Source organism: Melitaea cinxia, chromosome 25 (assembly GCF_905220565.1).
Source record: "Melitaea cinxia chromosome 25, ilMelCinx1.1, whole genome shotgun sequence".
In the NCBI taxonomy this organism is placed as follows: Eukaryota; Metazoa; Arthropoda; class Insecta; order Lepidoptera; family Nymphalidae; genus Melitaea; species Melitaea cinxia.
Window position 1 is genome coordinate 602,729 of NC_059418.1, and position 17,828 is coordinate 620,556.

Here is a 17,828-nt window from a genome sequence, read left to right on the forward strand (position 1 = left end):
ATACAGTCGAATTGAGAACCTCCTCCTTTTTTGGAAGTCGGTTAAAAATGTAAATAATCATAACTTCTTAAAAATGAGAGGAGATTCTCAGTTCGACTGCTACGTCGTAACTTTTTTAAGGCTGATACTTGTCATGTGGTCCCGTTTAAATTTGATCGAGTTCTGTGTATTTTTAACCGACTTCCAAAAAAGGAGGAGGTTCTCAATTCGACTGTATTTTTTTTTTTTTTTTATGTATGTTACATCAGAACTTTTGACCGGGTAGACCGATTTCGACAAATTTTGTTTTAATCGAAAGGTGGTGTGTGCCAATTGGTCCCATTTAAATTTATTTGAGATCAAAAACTACTTTTCTAGTTATATCCAATAATGCGTTTTTACTTGACGCTTTTTTCGTCGATCTACGTTGTATTATACCGCATAACTTTCTACTGGATGTACTGATTTTGATAATTATTTTTTTGTTGGAAAGGGGATATCCCTAATTTGGTACCGTGATAAGGAAACCAGGATCTGATGATGGGATCTCAGAGAAATCAAGGGAAACTCTCGAAAATCCGTAATAACTTTTTACTGGGTGTACCGATTTCGATAATTTTTAATTTAATCGAAAGCTGATGTTTATCATGTGGTTACATATAAATTTTATCGAGATCTGATAACTACTTTTTGAGTAATCATTGATAACGCGTAGTTGCTTGACTATTTTTTCGTCGATCTACGTTGTATTACTTGTCGATGTAATTGAAGTCGGTTTTTTTTTCGTTTGCGAGCAAACATAATTATCACGATAATAAGCAACTTAATGCTTGTGTTATAGGTAACAGCCGACTGCTATAGCTACATTTTTTTTCGAAAATCATCAGCTTTCGATTAAATTAAAAATTATCAAAATCGGTATACCCAGTAAAAAGTTACACAAAGACAGTTAAAACTTGTTTCAGATAAGGATGATCGCGACCGCCGCTTGAGGCGACGCTGGTGATGACATGAGTCAGCCACCCTTCCTGCCCTGGGCTCTGCCCTATCACAGGTACAAGTAGAAAAGTAACGTATATCTCCATGCTGGCAAACACAGGGTTACAGTTAGCTGGTGGTGAGCGGTCACCACTCACCACAGCCAATGGACGTTGCAATATCATTTGACTGTAATTTTCTGTAAGTCTGGGGTTGGCACTTCATTTGCGTCTCATGTTAATAAGCCACATATGGGTAACCGCATATAGTTTGGAAATTTCTACCAAAAAATGTATGGTATCCGTGTTAGAGAAGGGATAGAGCTTAATACGCCACGCTGCTATACAACGAGTCGGTGGATATTTTTATTATTATTTATTGACTAGCCCGTTGGCGCAGTTTGTAGTGACCCTGCTTTCTGCTCCGGGAGTTGTGGGTTCGATTCCCACCCCGAGTCTGGGTGTAATATTTATTTATATATGTATTATTTATATGTAGATATGTTTATCGAAAAAAAAATGTAGCTATACTAGTCGACTGTTACCTATAACACAAGCAATAAGTTGCTTACTTTAAGAACAGACGACCGTGTGTGTATTGTGTAGATATTTATTTATTTATCCGTTCGCCTCGCTTGATCACGCTTTTCGTAACTCTCTGGTCACGTATTCACCAGCTTACTCCCGAAGGCAAGCGTGCATAAAGAAGTTTTACTTCAATTGTGTGGTCTAAAGCACACTCGTTTTTTTTTCTTTATTACTCCAGAGATATTATTATCCGTCAGAAATTCTCCTTTCATACTCCTCCATACTCTTGAGTCTACAAACAAAAACATCATTACGTTATAACTTATAAATAATAATAAAATAGGTGTAAACGGAAATTAACTGACTGGTTACAGAAATTGAACTATGATGACACGGAAGCGATTCTTTCTGCCCTTACTTAGAGTACTTCTAACATACTAGCACCCACACCCACACACACACACACACACACACACACACACACACACACACACACACACACCACCTAACCCATATCTTACCACGAATAACATAAACTATACTAACCTTAGATATACAAAGTTACTATCTCATATAATATTGTTTACAACAAAATTGTTAATGCGCGTATGATTAGAATTGAAATGTACTTTTTTAAGGGCGGAGACCTGGTGTCCTGAAACACAGGCCTCGAGTCTAGCTTAGGCACCAGTCTCCCACAATATTAGTGCTCATGTTATTATGTACCTATCTAATGTCCTGTAAGCAATATTGTGGTGAGAAAATAAATAAATCTTATTATTATTATTATTAATATCAATAATGTTTCTTCTAGGGAACCACCAGATCCTCGCCGGGAGGGCTACGAGCACACGCAGCTGCAAGCACAAGCGCACACACACACGCCCGTGTACACACACAGGCACGCGCTCGAACACACACACACAGACACGCATCAAACATCGTGAGTATTACAATATTCCTAATTCTTGGTTAGTGATTATTTTAATCCAAATATGATATTAAATTAATCCCCGATCCCGTGGGAACGACGGGATCAAAAGCATCCTGTATGTTATCGTAGATCTCCAAATATATACGTAACTAGTTTCATTACAATATGTTTAATAGTTATTGTGTTAAAGTGTAACAAACTTGTTTCGTCCTTTGCGAGCTTTCGCATTGACTACAAAAACGTAATTTTTAGGTGATATCTCATAGCCTATCTATACTCTATACTATGTAATATGATAAAGAGTTAAAGTTTCTAACTTTGTTAGTCTGTAGTGGGTAATCTTCAAAAATACTGATCCGATCACGAAAAATCTTTCACTAACAGAAAGCTACACTTTTAGGAGAGACATAGGCAAAACAACGTTTGCGGGGTTAGCTAGTCATTAATAAAAAGATTTTATATTCATAACATCGAAAAATTTATTATCTGTCAGTGCTTTGGAAAAAAAATTCGACGTTAATATCTAGAATTTCCTTATGACTAAATGCATGATAAATGACTATGTAATGATTTAATAACAAAAATAAGTTATGGCTTATTACATAGGGCGTCTCTATCTGTGCTTTACTCTCAACATGAAAGTACGGAACCCTGCTGAAAGTTCCAAAAAAAAACCATGATTATATGTGAAGTTATAGTCAACTATTGTGTGTTTGAAACGGGGATTCCAAAAAAAAAGGAATCCAGATAGATCTATCTCTCGTTGTTAAATTTTAATATCTCAATTCATATCTGGGTGTAATGTATATATTTATTTATATGTATATATTTATTTATATATGTATTATTCCTATATATATATTCATCAAAAAAACATTACTTACCGTAACACAAGCATTAAGTTGCTTACCGTAGGGACAGACGAGCGAGACAAAAAACTCTCAAATAATTTTCAATAAGTAGGTATATATCTATGTACTTTACAGAATTATTACTGTTACAATTTTATTATAAACTAACTTCACCACGCGGTTTCGCCCGTGTGATTTTCGACATGGGAATTTCGGGTTAAAAATTATATGGATTATGCTAAATCTTCAGCTACCTACGTACCATTACGTAAGTTTCATTAAAATCGGTCTAAGAGGCGTGAAAGAGTAACCAAAATACATCCATTCTCACAAAATATCGCATCTATAATATTACTTGCTGTGCCCGCGACTTCGTCCGCGTGGAATTTACCAAAATAATTATTGTTCAGTTCACAGTTATAAAATTAAAAAAAAAGTTAAAAGTAGCTAAGCTACTCCTTTTTTTTCTTCTTTATTTAAGGAGTTTTAGTCCATAAGGACTACGACACTTCATAGGAACATCACACATTTGCATACATGAAATTAATGAGGTCGTCGTCGCATACCAATATTTACAATTTTGTACAACAGTTTAGCCGGTTTTGAGAGAGGATACGCCAAAATCTCCTCCAAGTTCTTTAAAATTTTCAGTTATTTGCAGAATATCATTTCTAATATCCTCATTTCGGACACATTCCACCATAATGTGAACTGCATCTTCAATGATGCCGCATTCGGTACACAGCGGAGATGGTACCTTTTTCATAAGCTACTCCTTATTATATCGGCTATCTTCCAGTGAAAGTTCCGCCAAAATCTGTCCATCCGTTTCAAAGATTAGCTGAAACAAACAGACAGACAGACAGATAAAAATTGTAAAAAATGTTATTTTAGTAAATGTACAGTTTATACATCCATATGCAATTAGTAAAAAGCGGTTATTTTAATATTACATCAGACACTCCAATTCTATTTATTTGTATAAGTAGATTAGGACAGTTAAATTTCGAAAACATGTCACATACCATATCGGAGATATGGATTTTCCCATTGAGTAATCTTCGCATCTTGTATAACAAGGTCGTGTGTAGATATTCGTAAATTAATTTGCAGATGTAAAGGCGAAGGTGAGGACAGAGCAGAGTACAGAGACTATATGCAAAGGTAAGAACAGCTATTACATCGAATCAAATCAAAATAGGTTCATCTTACAAATTCAAATTTTGGACGGAGGAGTATCAAATTTCGCACATCATTATCATTACAGCCTATACAGTCCACTGCTGGACATAGGCCTCCACAAGTTTACGCCTAAAATAACGTGAACTCATGTGTTTTGCCCATAGTCACCACGCTGGGCAGGCGGGTTGGTGACCGCAGTACTGGCTTTGTCGCACCGAAAACGCTGCTGCCCGTCTTCGGCCTGTGTATTTCAACGCCAGCATTTGGATGGTTATCCCGCCATCGGTCGGCTTCTTAAGTTCCAAGGTGGTTGTGGAACCTTGTCATCCCTTAGTCGCCTCTTACGACACCCACGGGAAGAGAGGGGGTGACTAAATTCTTTAGTGCCGTAGCCACACAGCCATTAATTTCGCACACTTATAGTTTATATCGAGAAGGTGTGCTATGAATGCTAATATTTTTTGAGTAAAAAGGGTAAAATTTTTACGGATGAAATGCAATAATAATAATATTAATTGATAAATAGTTAATAATTTTATAATAATAAAATGCAATAATAATATAATAAATAATTAGCGTCACGAAGATGTGCAATGTTTTTGTCGTACAACATCGCCACCTAGCGTGTACTGTAGAAACTACAAGGGTTGCATTGCTAACTAGATGGCGCTGGAACGGAAATCTAAACCTTTAGATTTGTATAAATATAAGCGAGACTTAAAAATTTGTTTGCCAAAGAAATTTCATTTCTGACATGTGTACTTTGTACGATGTTACGACCGCACTTTTTTTATTTTTTTATTATGAATAAAAAAATAATTAACTACACACACTACCGTGTATTTCACACACCCACACATATATACTCTTTTGTTTATTATTACAGAAGTAGTCTTTGACAACAGAACCTTAACAATTCTCAAACTTATAATTTAAATGAATTATGGTCGAATTTTGACCGCTAGGCGACCACTAGTTATCGTTAAAAGTGAAGCTACCACAGTTTTGGAATGTAGATTCTGCAGAGAAGAACCGACGAGAAACTCCGCATCTGCATAAATATATCGTTGTACAATACTTTGAATTAATGAGATGCATTCAGAAGACCTGTTGGCTTAGCGGTCAAAGATCATAATACACTGCGCTGGCGTTTGCGGAATCCATCCCCGCTCACGGTGAACATTTTTATGGGCTGTACAGATCTGGGCGTCTATGCTCGTAATTGTGTTGACTAACCCGTAACTGGCAGTGCAGTTTTTAGTGGCCCTGCTCTCTGTGCCATGGCTTGCAGGTTCGATTCCCGCCTGAGTCTAGGTGTCATGTTTGTATTAATATATTTATATATGTATTATTTCTATGTATATTTATAAAAGAATATAGTTATAACAGTCGTCTGTTACCTGTAACACAAGCATTAAATTGCTTATCATAGGAACAGACGACCGTGCGTGTGTTATAAGATAATCATTTATTATTTATTATGATTGTGTGTTTCTGGATCCCCGACACATTGGTAATTCACGTCTATATTTTTTTATTTATTAACGGTTCGCTGAGAAACCACAAGATGTTCAACATTCAATAATCCTTTTAAGCTTATATAATTTATTATTTACTATAATATTTTTAGATGCAGTAACTATGGAAAGTGCTCTGAAGAACCGGAATCGTCAAATACGAGGGAGGAAGCAGTCTCAAGCAGCGCTGAACCCTGGGGAGACAGGATTGGTATTTCTTTTTATACAACTAGGTCGGCAAACAAGCGTATGGCTCACCTTATAGTAAGTAATATCCTGCTCAAAATCTGGAGCAGCCCGATTGGGGAAGTACGTCGACCTTACAGAAGACCACAGCTAAATAATACTGCTTTCAATCAGTGTTGTGTCCCTATGTTGAGCAAGGTGATCAGAGCTCCTGGGATTGGGTGTAGGGTTGGCAACGCGCTTGCGATGCTTCTAGTGTTGCAGACGTCTATAGGCTACGGTAATCGCTTAACACCAGGTGAGCCGTACGCTTGTTTGCCGAACTAGTAAAAAAAAGCTAGTACTTATTTTGTAGTTTCATTTAAGATCACTATCTGATACTTTAAGTTTCCCCTGATAATGTGATCCCATTTTATAACTTCTCGATGTGAATTGAATTCCGATTTTTTTAAGACCACTAATATATTTTGTACACATATAATTCCTTATTTCAACTTTCTTGATAGTCAATAAACTTTTGTTTTATTTTATATTTTCAGTAAGCAGTTCCCACTGCAGCCTGGGCACATCAAGGACTGATGCTGCGTCTCCTCACCAACACGTGACAACCACGCACGGAGGTACCCACATATGATGTTGGTCTAAGATCCAAACTAGAGACGAACTTTCCCCATCTATTTAATGGATAAAAAATATTTTATATTTACTTTAGTATGGACGCCGCGTTGGCGCAACGGTTACAGCCATGGATTGTACCTGTTGCGCTGCCGATTGCGGGTTCGATCCCCGCACATGACAAACATTTGTATTGGCCATACAGGTGTTTACCGTGGTCTGGGTCTTTGCAGTCTTTGTGGGTCTCCCCAACGTGCCTTGGAGAACACGTTAAGCAGTCGATCCCAGTTGTTATCATGTACACCTGATAACGATCGTTACTCATAGTAGGGAATATATCCGGAAACCCGCAGTGGATCCGCGTGATGAATATCCTCCGATCCTTCTTCTTCCTTTACGAGGAGATAGAATGCCTATGCCTAACGGTGGGATGTTACAAGCTGAAACGTACACATAACTTCCGTCATCTCAAACATATTGATCCTCTTAATCCTAATTTCATGACATTTCTTCCCCAGGAACAACAGGAGGGCGCAGAGGCGCTCTCCAGCTGTGGCAATTCCTTGTATCCCTCCTAGCTGAGGGCGCTAGATGTGTCGCCTGGACGGGGAGAGGACTGGAGTTCAAATTACACGAACCAGAGGAGGTACTACTTTGACAGAACCCACGCACAGACTATTAAATCTCAAACTTCCCGTTAATTTTTCTTCACCACTTGGACAATGGGCAACTTTATTTTCAGTCACATGTTAAAACATTCGATAATTATAATCAATTATTTAATCATTGTCCTCAGGTGGCCCGACGATGGGGCGCTCAGAAGAACCGACCAGCCATGAACTACGATAAGCTTTCACGTTCGCTTCGATACTACTATGAGAAGGGTATCATGCAGAAAGTCGCCGGTAGGTAGTTTTAGAGTTTACTCCTTAATTTACTCCTATATTTTAACGATACGAAAAGCAAGCGTCAGATTGTTTTCATGAATAATTTAAGAAAACCTTTTGATAAAACTTCTTACGACGACTTTTTACTTAAACGAAAAAATAGTCAAGTAAATACGCATTATCTATACATATAATAAAATGGTAGGAAAGTCAAAACTGTACATTGAATATTTTTTTAAAAAGAATTCTTGGTGTGTGATCTACAATCGACACCGAAGCCAAAAATATAGTTTTTAGAATTTTTGTCTGTTTGTCTGTATGTATGTCCGAGATAAACTCAAAAAGTACTGCATGGATTTAGTTCAAATTTGGCACAAATATTATTAAGAAGTTGGGTCAACATATAGGATACATATTATCACGATATCACCTATCGGGAACGAGCAGTGAACCTTTATTTCTTCAACGCGTTCTGTAACAACGTGTAATCTAACGACGCATATTTGAATTTTGTTGTTATTATGTTAATAACCATGCTTTAAGCTAGCCTCACACTATAAATAAAGACATTCTGTAGTATATTTAGTATCAGCATTGCACCCGTGCGAAACCGGGGCGGGTCGCTAGTTAGATATAACTCGAAAAGTACTAGTCAGATCTCAATTAAATTTAAATTGGACTACATGATACCTTTCGATTAAAAAAATCATCGAAATTAGTCCATCCAGTCAAAAGTCCAAAAGCAACATACATAAAAAAATACAATCGAATTGAGAATGTCCTCCTTTTTCGGAAGATGGTTAACAAAGACATAAACACCAACCAATCGCGTTTTGTAGCTGACGCGCATGCTTCTAAAATTGTTTATTAATTTTGCTGCCATAACTTACTCATCTCTATCAGTTATTTAGATTTTCTTGGCTTTCAATATCACTTCATCATCATCGTCATCACTTCAGCCTATCGCAGTCCACCGCTGGACATAGGCCTCCACAAGTTCGCGCAAAAAATGGCGTGAACTCATGTGTTTTGCCCATAGTCACCACGCTGGGCAGGCGGGTTGGTAACCGCAGGGCTGGCTTTGTCGCACCGACGATCATCATCATTACAGCCTATACAGTCCACTGCTGGGCATAGGCCTCCACAAGTTCGCGCCAAAAATGCGTGAACTCATGTGTTTTGCCCATAGTCACCACGCTGGGCAGGCGGGTTGGTGACCGCAGGGCTGGCTTTGTCGCACCGAAGACGCTGCTGCCCATCTTTAGCCTGTGTATTTCAAAGCCAGCAGTTGGATGGTTATCTCGCCACCGGTCGGCTTTTAAAGTTCCAAGGTGGTAGTGGAAGTGTACTATCTACTATACAACGACATCTTCGAACGCATCGCCGCCGAAGCTTCGCGTCTCGCTCACTACAACAAGAGATCTACGATCACCTCCGTGAGGCTGCTCCTGCCCGGCGAGCTCGCTAAGCACGCCGTCAGTGAAGGAACAAAGGCCGTCACGAACTACTATACAAATATATAATTGATTATATCCCCCACCCTAACTTACCACCATACTAATTGCCATATTTTAATTTATTTACAGGTGAACGCTACGTATACAAATTCGTCTGTGACCCAGAGGCCCTGTTCAGTATGGCTCGTCCCCCCACCTATGACGTCATATCCCAGCTCTACTACCCCCCCTACATACCCGGCAGCGCCCCCCCAGCATCCACTACAACCCTCCCCAGCACCAGTGACTACCAGCGACGCTACTACCCGGACGCTCATTATGAATCCTAATTACTAAACAATTATTTACTAAGGGTACGGTTTTGCCGGTTGTTGATAGTCTATCCGGCAAATAAGTTACGAGGAGACTTTAACAGTAGAAGGTAAAATAGGCCGTTAGGACTTATTTCTCATTAATTAAAAAAACTACAGCTTTATTCATATTTGCAAATAGAAATATTAAAAAGAATGATTTACCAACAACTTTTATCTGTCGGATACCGTTATTCGTCAAATAGCGTTATCTACAACCGGTGAAACAGTTTAGAATACAATACATATCCTAATATAAATTTTAAAAGTTAGTTATATTATGTAGGTTATTTAGAATTCTATGATAATAACTAAAAAAAGCAGTTACCAAAATTAATAAAAACATTTGACTATTTTATTTAAAATTTAATATTTGTTTGTCAAATTATAAATATTTAATTCGAGAATTTTTTTGTAATTTTAAAATTTTAAAATATTTTGTATTAAAAATCGTACTGTTCAAAAATTTATGACGTTTTGTATAATTTTTGTATTATAAAAAATTAACATTCTGTCCTAAAGACAATTCGGGAGATCATTTTCAAAACTAATCAAGTTTTTCACAGTTCCATCTATTACATTTGGAAGAAAACTCGTTTGTACCTAATCGACTGGTACAAACTAAAAATTTACTATGTAATTTACATTATATTATAATTGGTTTAAAAATAATCAAATTGATTCCAATCCTCAGTAGAAGCATCCGGTAAAAACAAGTTTAAAAATAAAAATAAAAATCGTCAAAAAGTATGTATGCGCATAACTTTCTAACGATTTAAACTGAAAATTAAAAAAAAAAACAATATTTACACGAAAAAAATAATGGCGAAAAAAATAAAAATATGGCGGCACTAAATTCGCCGTGCCAGTTAGTTTGGTTTAAAAATATTAAATTTCTTAAGATGTCCAGTTTTGAAAATTAGCTCCTGATTTATTATTTCGCTTCTAAAAACGGTTATATATTTTTCCTCTAGCAAAAATTATATCTAAGGATGATCTCTGTAAGTAATTTTATTATTTATATTTCATTATTTAAATTTAATTTTTTGTAAAAAAAAAAACGGATTCATATGAAATGTGCAATATTAATATTTCTAAGGTCAAGAAGCAATTTTGTGAATAATAAAGTGATTTAAGAATTAATTCGTTGTCTTTGACTATTTGAATCCTTTGTATTAGAAGAACTAGCTGCTGCCCGCGACGTCGTCTGCGTGAACGCTATACAGCATCAAAAATACCTACGGTTATACCTTTTAAAATAACATTCATTTACCCGTTTCTTCTTTACTTTTCATATCTACAGAAAATCTCATAGATGGCGCTGCTTTAAAATTGTCTTGTCTACATATATTCATTTAATTATGTTTATCGGCTTAGTTACTTATATTGCGTGATTTTTATAGTGTGAAGCTAGCTTATATAACATGGTTATTCACATAATAACAACAACATTCAAATATGCGTCGTTAGATTACACGTTGTTACAGAATGCGTTGAGGAAATAAAGTTCACTGCTCGTTCCCGGTAGGTGATGGCATGACAATATGTAGCCTATATGTTGACCCGACTTCTTAATAATATTCGTGCCAAATTTGAAGTAAATCCATGCGGTACTTTTTGAGTTTATCCCGGACATACATACAGACAAACACACAAAAATTCTAAAAACTATATTTTTGGCTTCGGTATCGATTGTAGATCACACACCAAGTATTCTTTTAAAAAAATATTCAATGTACAGTTTTGACTTTCCTACCATTTTATTATATGTATAGATTTAAAAAATAAAAACTATCGCAAAAGCTAAAGACCGAACGTTTATTGGAGTATGAAAATTAACGGGTAAATAATCATGTTTTTAAAGAGAAAAAGGGAAACGGAAATAATAATTAGTAACAATCAAAAAATAATATAATAACATCTAAGTGGATCTTGTTCATTTACATCTTTTTTTTTTTCATTTCAACAACCTTAAGATCCTCAAACATTTTGACAGACTTTTTTTGATACATTAAAAAAATCCTTAGTTTTTAACCGACTTCAAATAAAGGAGAAGGTTACTTAATTCGACCGTATATACATATATATTTTTTTATGTATGTTCGGAGATAACTCCGTCGTTTATGAACCGATTTTGATAATTCTTTATTTTGTTTGAAAGGAGATGTCCCTAGTTTGGTACCATGATAAGGAAACCAGGATCTGATGATGAGATCCCAGAGAAATCGAGAGAACCTCTCGAAAATTCGCATAACTTTTTAGTGGGTGTACCGATTTTAATGATTTTTAATTTAATCGAAAGCCGATGTTTATCATGTGGTCACATTTAAATTTCATCGAGATCTGATTACAACTTTTGGAGTAATCTTTTATAATGCGTATTTACTTGACTATTTTTTCGTCTACCTACGTTGTATTACTTGTCGATATAATTGAAGTCGGATTTTCTTCGTTTTCCTGCAAACACAATTATTATTTTTCGAATGGCATAAGTCTTACACATTACAACTTTATAAAAGTAGTCATTCTCTACGAATCTATCAAGATAACATAAAAAGGATTTATAGTGGTATAAATAAAACTCTTTCAAACAATACAAACATTTTATTCATAATAACAACAGACAATACATGTTTATACATTTTAAACTAAATATAAAACGAACGCGCCTTGTTTTGAAAACATTTATAATTGATTAGATTAAATTATTTTGGGTGAATTTATCTTTTTTTTTTAATAAATAAATTGTAATTGCAATATTGTATATATCATTTTGAAATATATTTAAGTGTTTTTTTTTATGTATATATTAAAATTATAAAGTTTCGTTTTTTTTGATAACTAAGATTATTTATCATAAAAAAAAGAAATATTAAATAATTAAAATTTAAAAATAATTAAAATTTTAATTTCAAAAATGACGATTCCAAAGTGCTTTTGAAGCCTATTTAAATAAAGCTATTTTTATTTTTCGACTAACATTATTTATACAAATGTATAATTATTTATATTTTAAAGAACATTTAATCACTTTTTATAAACTATTTATTTTGCTTATTGTATTTAATAATCATTAAATGTGCTTATTTCCCAAAAAAAAAAAATCAGTTATAAATTTTCTATTAACGTTTCAAATTTGCAAGACTATTATAAAATTAATAAAAATATTCTATTAAACATTTATTGTCAATTATTACGAACAGTCAGATTTTATTATTTAATAATAATATATATACAAAAAGGTTCTATTTTAATTTGAAATGTAGATTAAAAAAATTGGTTGCCTGTAAAGTCGGTATACGGGCGAAAGTTTTACGTGACAACGACTTTGAGTGGTAAAATAATTTTAATGTGAATATTCATTCGTATAGTAGGAAGAAGGATGAAATAATAGTAACAATTTAAAACATTTATTTATACAAAGAATTATATTTAAAACATTAATTTATACAAAGAATCTCGCACTGAATTTCATTCACTTTTTATGTCTGTCTCTCTCGCTCTTAGGCGGGCTAACCATGCCCGAGTGGAAGGGACGCGTGCCTCTCACTCGCTCTCATTGTGAGCGCATAACGTGAGCGGAGCGTAACGCAGTTTCTTGAAGTGTCACCCGGCAAACCAATTTAAGACGTCACGTCAAAATTAAAAATATAAAATAATAAAATAATTATTAGATTTATGACATCCGCCAATTCGCAGTCGACTGAACAGTAGAGGTGAAGCACCGATTCACCTACATGGAGAAAGAGTTATGTGCCCAGCAGTGGGATTACAGGCTGAATTAATCATATATTTATGATAATTTAATGGTTGTATAACTATTTTTAAGCCGCTCCACAAGTTGAAAGATGTAGAAAAAAGCCGAAGAGAATGTCTAATACAATTTGGATAAATTGTATTTATAAAAGTTTTATAATACTTTATAAAAAGTTGTTTCCTTTTTAGTTCAGTAATTTTACAACTTGCAGCCGAACTTAATAAACAAATATAAGTATAATTTGTAAAATGACGATTCAAGTGCCTTTGAAGCCTACTTGTTGAGTATATATATATATATATATATATATATATATATATATATTAATAATTTCTTACAAGTCAGTATAATATGTTCTAACTAAATAATATATATTTGAAAAGATCCCATTATTGTGCGTAATACTAAAAAACAATTGCACATAACAGATAAAAAATATTATTAATTACCGTTCATATTTAAATTTATACGCGTTCGGATGTTTTCTGCGTTTATTGTCTCACCGTGATCATGACGATTGACAAAACAATAAGCGTGATAAGGACGCGAACAGATATAAATTTAAATATGAAAAGTGATCGCGTTAGCTTAAAATCAATTACTTGTTACCTTAGCAGATAGGATTAGGCAGAAGTAAAACTAAAAAACGAAGTGAGAAACTTGAGAATATATAATACTATGTAATGAAGAAGGGCAGCAGCGTCTTCGGTGCGACAAAGCCCGTACTGCGGTCACCAACTCGCCTGCCCAGCGCGGTGACTATGGGCAAAACACATGAGTTCACGTTATTTTTGGCGTAAACTTGTGGAGGCCTATGTCCAGCAGTGGACTGTTTAGGCTGTAATGATGATAATGATGAATGTATTCTATTTCATTCTATTTCATTCTCTTTCATACATTTTATTGTTCGTTTCTTTACCGTGACACATTTTCGTCTAATCGAATTTCAACTTCGACAAAAATAATAATGTTTCTATCCGGGGGTATTAAAAGAAAAAACAGTAATACCCCGATATACGCTACCTCACTTACGTACTTACCCGGACTTACACAGCCTAGCCACTAGGTCTATATATACAAAAATTCCGTGTCACGATGTATGTTAGCGATAAACTCCGAAGCTACTGAACCAATTTTTATCAGATTTTGCAAGCATCTGTAATCTGATCAAACTTGGGAGATAGGGTAGTTTCTATTTTAATTGGACCCGGTAGGTGGCGCTGCTGTCGGTATGTAAGCAATCAAATTTGGTAGCCGTTTGGTAGTAATTTGATAAAATATACTCATCAAATGTCATACTGTATGGTATTTCGAGTTGCACGAATTGTCTTACGGGTTATGTATCGTTCCTTATCAAGTCGGGAGTATTGTTGGAATCTGTCAATTTTTTTTTTTACATAATGTCTAAAAAGGCTATACATGAGATTATCATTTTACCGAAATCATTTACGGACATATATAACGACAATATATCAGAATAAAGGGTCAATGACACCAACGTTTTTAAGATTATTTCAATATGCATAACGGGATATCCAGGGACGTATTTAATAATATAAGGGCTTCTATTTGGTGATTCATGCGTACTGTATGAGGGGACCACTTCTAAAAAACGCTAAGTCTAGTCAACGAGTTTTAAAACGTGTAAAATAGAGACAAAGCCGCCAAACATATTAGTCATAGCACATCCGATCCAGAATGACGTCTAGGAAAATGGATCTGAAGAAATTTCCACCACGAATAAAAATTGCAAAGGTTATTAACAAATTAAGTTGAAAAAAAAGGAAGAACTCCGTAACTATTGACATTTAAGAAATTTAAAAAAACTCGAAAATTAATCATTGTAAGAACGTATTGTAAAGAAAACCTTCGTTTTGTGTTTATGTCTACTTCTACCAAGAACGTACAAAAAGTTTAATTACAACCATAAATTAGATTTTTTTTGCGTGCTAAAAAATCTATCCTACCCAAATTTTTTCTAGACGTCATTTAGGATTGAATGAGCTGTTGCACATTGCACTTTTTGACAAGATAATATATCTTGACTGTATTTAATTTCGTCATAGAATCACTCATTTTCTTAATAAATATTTGACTGACTTTTAATTATATATATGTATTTACATAGCTACGTACATCACTTATTATTTTCATTTTAATACATAAACATGATTTCCACGTTCAGCAATCGACAAATAATTCAGTAGTTGATTTTCAAAAACAATCAAGACCACTTCTCCACAATTCCGTCCATCTTTGTACATTTCATTTTTGAAAATTAACTCTCGATATCTTAACCTATATCTAGATTGACGTATCAGCGGTAACATTAATAAAATTGCACACAATTACGGATGACGTCGGTAATCAACGATTACCGCAACACACATCAAGTGATGGTGAGCGCGATGTCTCGTAGAGTTGACTTGATAGCGTCGTATGTCGCGAAGGATATGCCGACAGCTATGGGGCCCTTTATCCAATTCATGCTCAGCCCTTTGTAGAAACCGCGCCAGCCTTCCGTCCTTTGGAAAATAATAAATAATTGATAAAACAAAAAAATATATATATATAATAATTTATAGAGAGTAATGGTGAAATGTTGGTTGAATAGCCCTATATAAGGGACGTGAAGCTGAGTAGAGCGGTTCAAAGGTACCTCTAGACAGAAACAATTATCGTTGGAGTACTAAGTTATATCTACGATTTTATTTTTGTGTTACCCACACATTAGGAATTTTAAACATTTTTGAATATCATATCAAAAATTGACCGCTCCAGCGGGGATCGAACCCGCGTGTCCAACTGACCGTGTCGGAGGACACGGTCAGTCCTAATGTATGGGGAACACAAAAATAAAATCGTAGATATTAAAAATATCCTGTCAAAATTTTTCATTCTGGTTCGGGTTTCCGTAAAGAGCTCACTATAGACGGCGCCACGGTTCGCTTAAACCGAATATAAAAATCATCATATCAAAAATTTCGCTCTAGCGGCTACATCGTTCCATAGCTTAATTGGCTAGAGCGTCGACACGGTCAGTCGGAGACGCGGGTTCGAACCCCGCTGGAGCGAACAATTTTTGATATGATATTCGAAAAAGTGCTAAAGTATGTTACGCTTGTCGTCCCACTATCGCTAGACATAAGTTCACTCGAAAGTATTATCTATGTACAAATAGCAGCCCAAGTCGTGTATTATCTGGTGGGTAAAGCATAATCGCCGCACGATGTCCAGCGGGTAGGACGTACCTGTAGACGGCGGCGAGCGTGGCGAGTATGGTGGGGTAGGGGTAGGAGCGGTCGGCCCGGCGCGCCGCGGTCTGCATGCGGCGCCGCACGATGTCCAGCGGGTAGGACGTACCTGTAGACGGCGGCGAGCGTGGCGAGTATGGTGGGGTAGGGGTAGGAGCGGTCGGCCCGGCGCGCCGCGGTCTGCATGCGGCGCCGCACGATGTCCAGCGGGTAGGACGTACCTGTAGACGGCGGCGAGCGTGGCGAGTATGGTGGGGTAGGGGTAGGAGCGGTCGGCCCGGCGCGCCGCGGTCTGCATGCGGCGCCGCACGATGTCCAGCGGGTAGGACGTACCTGTAGACGGCGGCGAGCGTGGCGAGTATGGTGGGGTAGGGGTAGGAGCGGTCGGCCCGGCGCGCCGCGGTCTGCATGCGGCGCCGCACGATGTCCAGCGGGTAGGACGTACCTGTAGACGGCGGCGAGCGTGGCGAGTATGGTGGGGTAGGGGTAGGAGCGGTCGGCCCGGCGCGCCGCGGTCTGCATGCGGCGCCGCACGATGTCCAGCGGGTAGGACGTACCTGTAGACGGCGGCGAGCGTGGCGAGTATGGTGGGGTAGGGGTAGGAGCGGTCGGCCCGGCGCGCCGCGGTCTGCATGCGGCGCCGCACGATGTCCAGCGGGTAGGACGTACCTGTAGACGGCGGCGAGCGTGGCGAGTATGGTGGGGTAGGGGTAGGAGCGGTCGGCCCGGCGCGCCGCGGTCTGCATGCGGCGCCGCACGATGTCCAGCGGGTAGGACGTACCTGTAGACGGCGGCGAGCGTGGCGAGTATGGTGGGGTAGGGGTAGGAGCGGTCGGCCCGGCGCGCCGCGGTCTGCATGCGGCGCCGCACGATGTCCAGCGGGTAGGACGTACCTGTAGACGGCGGCGAGCGTGGCGAGTATGGTGGGGTAGGGGTAGGAGCGGTCGGCCCGGCGCGCCGCGGTCTGCATGCGGCGCCGCACGATGTCCAGCGGGTAGGACGTACCTGTAGACGGCGGCGAGCGTGGCGAGTATGGTGGGGTAGGGGTAGGAGCGGTCGGCCCGGCGCGCCGCGGTCTGCATGCGGCGCCGCACGATGTCCAGCGGGTAGGACGTACCTGTAGACGGCGGCGAGCGTGGCGAGTATGGTGGGGTAGGGGTAGGAGCGGTCGGCCCGGCGCGCCGCGGTCTGCATGCGGCGCCGCACGATGTCCAGCGGGTAGGACGTGTTATTTAGACAGGTTATTATAACAAAATAATTCTAGCAACACTAGCGCCGCTTACTAAATATAAAATTATTTTTTGTACTCTGTACTGTGTCTATGTCTATGATAAAATTAAAATAAATTTAGTCT

The 17,828-nt window shown here is 37.6% G+C and overlaps 2 protein-coding genes across 2 annotated transcripts; one reads left to right on the plus strand and one right to left on the minus strand.

Moving 5' to 3' along the window:
- Positions 1 to 989: 989 nt before the first annotated feature.
- On the plus strand, positions 990 to 9,442 carry LOC123665837 (ETV5-related protein Ets96B-like). The gene is made up of 8 exons (XM_045600071.1): positions 990 to 1,033; positions 2,299 to 2,427; positions 4,383 to 4,433; positions 6,082 to 6,179; positions 6,694 to 6,774; positions 7,297 to 7,415; positions 7,566 to 7,674; positions 9,243 to 9,442. Exons 1-8 carry the CDS (start codon positions 990 to 992, stop codon positions 9,440 to 9,442), a joined length of 831 nt encoding a protein of 276 aa, XP_045456027.1.
- Positions 9,443 to 15,357: 5,915 nt separating this feature from the next.
- Positions 15,358 to 17,581, minus strand: LOC123666149 (proteoglycan 4-like). The gene is made up of 2 exons (XM_045600356.1): positions 16,472 to 17,581; positions 15,358 to 15,745 (listed from the first exon to the last, which is right to left on the minus strand). Exons 1-2 carry the CDS (start codon positions 17,554 to 17,556, stop codon positions 15,610 to 15,612), a joined length of 1,221 nt encoding a protein of 406 aa, XP_045456312.1. The 5' UTR covers positions 17,557 to 17,581; the 3' UTR covers positions 15,358 to 15,609.
- Between the last annotated feature and the right edge of the window lie 247 nt (positions 17,582 to 17,828).

What these genes read in the sequence shown, in the direction of transcription:
- LOC123665837 (XM_045600071.1), top strand. Translation starts at nt 990, where the DNA reads ATGAGTCAGCCACCCTTCCTGCCCTGGGCTCTGCCCTATCACAG. An exon ending in ACCCTGGGGAGACAGGATTG is followed by an intron (nt 6,180 to 6,693) that starts GTATTTCTTTTT and finishes TTATATTTTCAG; the next exon opens with TAAGCAGTTCCCACTGCAGC. An exon ending in TATCATGCAGAAAGTCGCCG is followed by an intron (nt 7,675 to 9,242) that starts GTAGGTAGTTTT and finishes ATTTATTTACAG; the next exon opens with GTGAACGCTACGTATACAAA.
- LOC123666149 (XM_045600356.1), bottom strand. Translation starts at nt 17,556, where the DNA reads ATGCAGACCGCGGCGCGCCGGGCCGACCGCTCCTACCCCTACCCCACC. An exon ending in ACGCTCGCCGCCGTCTACAG is followed by an intron (nt 15,746 to 16,471) that starts GTACGTCCTACC and finishes TATTTTCCAAAG; the next exon opens with GACGGAAGGCTGGCGCGGTT.